The 4466-nt window shown below is 50.5% G+C and overlaps 1 protein-coding gene across 1 annotated transcript; it reads right to left on the minus strand.

The window, feature by feature from the left end:
* Positions 1–2419: 2419 nt before the first annotated feature.
* LOC119403550 (uncharacterized) lies at positions 2420–3867 on the minus strand. Its single transcript, XM_037670478.1, has 2 exons — positions 3100–3867; positions 2420–2617 (listed from the first exon to the last, which is right to left on the minus strand). The coding sequence occupies exons 1-2, from the start codon at positions 3865–3867 to the stop codon at positions 2420–2422; spliced, it is 966 nt and encodes a 321-aa protein (XP_037526406.1).
* Positions 3868–4466: the final 599 nt, after the last annotated feature.

The following is a 4466-nucleotide window of genomic DNA, read 5'->3' on the forward strand; positions in this document are numbered from 1 at the left end:
ATGCCGGCATGGACGCATTTCGTTCCGAAAAAAATTGGCAGATCCTACGTTCCGTGGGAATCGATGTTATGCGAAGCATGCGCGGGATGGTGACTGTGGCGTAACTTTTCACATTGAGCGAAACGTTACGGAATGACGCTAGAGAAATATGGAAGTGGTATACGCAAACTCATATGTTGAAGAGTCGCATATCTATTATATAACCAGTTGTTTACAGTTGCGTAGCGATGGCAATAGAGACATGGGTGTTACCAATACCAGACGCGGTAAACTGATATGTAGTGCTTATATTCATCAATACTGTCCGAACAGGACAAAGAAGGAACACAGACGCACAGGACAGGCGTAAGTCGCAACTAAGCTTCATTCAGGAAAGTTTCCCTAGATATATACACAGCCGAATGACACGCGCAGGCGCACTGCACGTATGTTATAGTCACAGTTACAGTTGTTATGCTTGCATTTGTCCGTTATGACGGAGAGCGCACGCACGTTTCACGAACCCGTGTGTATGTGTAGAAGGGGTTCTTGACAGTTCTCGAACAAGGTCATCACCACCGGGATAAATGAGCACCAGCAGCTGGACCGGACTTGTTAATCGGATCCGTTCGTGATCGCGGTTACGAGGGGTCTAAGTGTAGTTAAGTGCGAGGTATAGTACAGCTGATGGAAATACTGGATGCCTCTTACGATGAAATCATCTATGATGCCTCCTGTCGTGGACGTGGCAGCGAGGTCTTTTGATGCCCTCTCCACATCCAATCCGTCTTTCATGCAATATAGGGACCAAGCATTTATGGGTCTTGATAAATCAATGTTCAAGACACCGGTAATGATGAGAGGCCTGGTTCTCTCAGCAGATTTATTGTAGGAAGCATTGACGCCGGTTTTTGCGTAATCCCCGTGGTCCACGTTGCGGACCATGTGGACGAGTGGCTGTTACTTGAGCGTCTTCCAGGGGTGTTCTGTCTTCAGTTTCCTCACTTTCCTTGCGTTCGCCGCGGTGGTGTAGCGGTTAAGGTGCTCGGCTGCTGACCCGAAGGTCGCAGGTTCGATCCCGGCCGCAGCGGTCGCATTTGGATAGAGGCAAAATGTTAGATGCCCGTGTTCTGTGCGATCTCGGTACACATTAAAGAATACCCAATGGTCAAAATTTCCGGAGCCATTCGCTACGGCCTCTCTCATATCATATCGTGGTTTTCGGACATAAAACCCCAACAATTATTATTATTATCACGTTCATTGCGTGTCAATGTGTGTGTTCGCGGTTACTGTGTTGGTTGAGACTCTGTATCACCTGTGGCACATACCCGCATAACATTAACTCTGGTTTACGGGTATGTGCCACACGTGACTGAGAGAAAGGGTTTCATGACGTACGCGACAGGTATTTTGCGTTATTCATGTCATGACTAGTGAATCGTGCTTGTCGTACACTGATCCCCTGCTAGGCCAATTTTGGTATATGACATGTTATGGAGACGACCAGGAGAGCGCCCAGACGTAGGCGGCTAGATAGATAGATAGATAGATAGATAGATACGTAGATAGAAACGGCCAAAGTGCCTGAGGTTCGCTAAGAAATGCTTCGCATTTAAAACTCATCACATCAGCGGCGAGTTTCTGTGCCTGGCTCTCCTTCTGCTGCCTGGGAACAAGCCGGTTGATGTGCTTGCGCACTCGGATCGTGCAATGACGAGTTCGCTTCGGCGACGTCCGCAGGGCACTGCACTTCACAGCTTGTCTGCTCAGAGAATGTTCAAACATATCAAGTTCTTGTGTTTTCCTTGGCATCCGGTTGTCAATACCAATCGTGCCGAGGCGCCACATAGCCGATTCGTCGCACTCGACACCAGCCGACATGAGGAGGGCACAAGTCGCTGTAGCCTCGTAATGCGAGCTTGTTCCCTGTACGGTCCACCCAAAAAACGTTTCGACCGCAGTGAGTTCCTCATTGAGGCGATCAATGCTTCCGGTGGCAACCTTCCAATAAGCGTCTGAGCCAATCACGATGCTGATGTCATCTGGGTGCCAAGTCTCTGGATCGAACAGATCCGCAGCATCGTGTTTTCTGGTGCACAACAGCTCGAGCACTTCAGTGTTCAGTGGTGGACTTGTCGCGGAGCATAACTCGGGTACTTCTAGTGCTTCCAATGTAACGGTGCTGTCGTTGAATCGTCCACGCAGCGTGACAGAAACGCGTTGACAGCGCAAATGATGCCGCCGCTTTGCATTTCCGAACGTCACCAATGAGAGCTCTTCGATGCCAAGGGCTCTACACCGCAATCTCTTTGCAACGTCGGTGCGGATAAACGAACGCTGGCTGCCGCTGTCCAGCATCACACGCACCAGGAGTCGTCGTGGTCCGCTCTCCGCCCAAACACGACCAGTCTGAAGCAGCACAGACTTGGCTCCTTTTTTACCAGTTGAAGCCGTGGTTACTGTCCGGGAAGTAGTTCCAGACGTAACCAGCTGCTCGGTCGTTCTTGGAGAAGCGGTCATTGCGACAGCGCGTGACAATTCGCAGAGGACCGTTAGGTGTCGGCGTCGGCACTTGTTGCACGTGAGGTTCCGGGAAACTCGGCAAAATTTCGCGACATGACTGCGCGTTCCGCACCTGTAGCAGCAACGAGCGTTGCGCAACCTGGCTCTTTTCTCTTCGACGGCCATGTCGGCCGTACATGCTGCGAGGTTGTGAGCTCTGCTGTCGCACAGTACGCAAGACCGAGCTCGCTGCTGTAGGGATTCCGTCACAGCAAGCGCAGATGCCGATGGAAAGGCATGGGCAGATCTTGTCGGCGAATTTCGGTCACCAGGTACCGTGATCGAGTTGTGCGTACACGATGACGCCGCTTCTTGCTTCCCTTCCTCACGCACTTCAACCTGGATTTTCAGGAACGCTAAAATGTCAGTCGCCTTGTGCGTTCTCGCTTCAGGGGGGGTGGGCTCTGTTGATGCATTAGTACCGCGCGTGCTCTCCTCCTTCTTCTTCTGTCGGTACATTATCGCCAAGTCTTCTGGCAAGCACCTCATTAGCACCCGATGCAGCACCACAGTGTACTGCTCAGGTGGTACACCAAGACCTTCGAGCGCACTTACGCGGAAACGCACGGTGTCATGAAGCACACGAAGCTTCTCCACTTCCTTGGAACTCCTCACGGGCGACAATGCAAGAAGCTGGTCGATGTGCTCGTTGACTAGTAATTCCTGTCGACCGAAGCGCTCTTTCAGTGTTGTCACGGCAATTTCATAGTTGTTATCAGCCAGCCTGATGCCTTCGATAGCTCGCTTGGCCGCTCCCGTCAGGTACGTCAGCAAATACTTAAATTTCTCGATGGGCGGCAACTCGGTGTTCTCGTGAATCGTGGCACTGTAATGGTCCCAGAATTCTTGCCACTGACGTAAATCTCCGGCATACGTCGGGACCTGAAGCGTCGGAAGCGCGACCGACCGGTAGCGTGGCGTACTGACGGGTCCTGGCGGCGCCCCAGCAGATCCGATGTTGCTCTGGGTGGCTGCTACCCGCTCGTCATTGGGTTCACTCCTAGACGGGCCGCTGAGACCGGTCGCCTGTTGACGCTGTGACAGGAAGAACTGCGCATCAGCAATCGCGTACAGAATCTTCTCGCGGTAGTCGTTTGCGCCCTCAACTTCTCCTTCAATAGCCTCGTCTTCTGTGAGATCGAGAATGTCCTTGTCTAGCTGGCGGAGCTCAGCTTCCTTAGCCTTCAAAACGGCGACTTGCCTGTTGACCTCGCGCGCCTCGGTGTCGGGGTCCTGCAGTAGTCCTGCCAGGAGCGTAATATTTCGTGAGACGCTGGCCCTGACTGTCCCACGCACCTTCCGAAGACGCTCGGTCGAAGACATCGTTGTCCAGCACTGACCAGTTCCCGGGTTTCACGGCACCAAAAATGTAAACAACGAGGACCCGTGGTCGTAGATCAGGACCACGTCTTTACTACATGAAGGCTAGCTTGCTTGCTTGCTTGATCCTCTTCTAGTGGCTCTTACCCACAAAGGGGGATTGGCCATGAAACCGGCGGTAAACATTACATGGAAATTTAAAATTTAGGCAAAAGTAATTGAATTAATCGGACTACAAGCGAGTATTGAAAATAAAATAAGAATATTTGGGTTATGTGCCAATAGAATGAGAAAAGAACCGTAATATCGAAAATAATCAATTAGAGAAAAGAATTATAAAATACCAAATTGCAATAGGAAATAACTTAATAAGGAACTCTTCTTGTGTCTCGAAGAAATTCGCAGACAGCTATGCAAACGTTCCTGTTGCTGTGGCCCAGAGAAGACGCCCCAAGGGAAAGAATATTTGCAGAATCTAGAGGAATGTTCAAATTTCTGAATAAATATTCGAAATGTTTTTTCCTGTGACTAGAGAAACGACGGCAATGTATTAAAAAGTGATCAATGTTTTCAGGCTCTTGACATAAAAAGCAAAGAGGTGA

Source organism: Rhipicephalus sanguineus, chromosome 8 (genome assembly GCF_013339695.2).
Source record: "Rhipicephalus sanguineus isolate Rsan-2018 chromosome 8, BIME_Rsan_1.4, whole genome shotgun sequence".
Classification (NCBI taxonomy): Eukaryota; Metazoa; Arthropoda; class Arachnida; order Ixodida; family Ixodidae; genus Rhipicephalus; species Rhipicephalus sanguineus.

Excerpts from the sequence above, each read along its gene's own strand:
- LOC119403550 (XM_037670478.1), bottom strand. The coding sequence starts at position 3,867 with ATGTCTTCGACCGAGCGTCTTCGGAAGGTGCGTGGGACAGTCAGGGCC. Across the intron at positions 2,618-3,099 it reads ATGACACCGTGCGTTTCCGC|GTGCGGAACGCGCAGTCATG; the intron begins GTAAGTGCGCTC and ends TTGCTGCTACAG.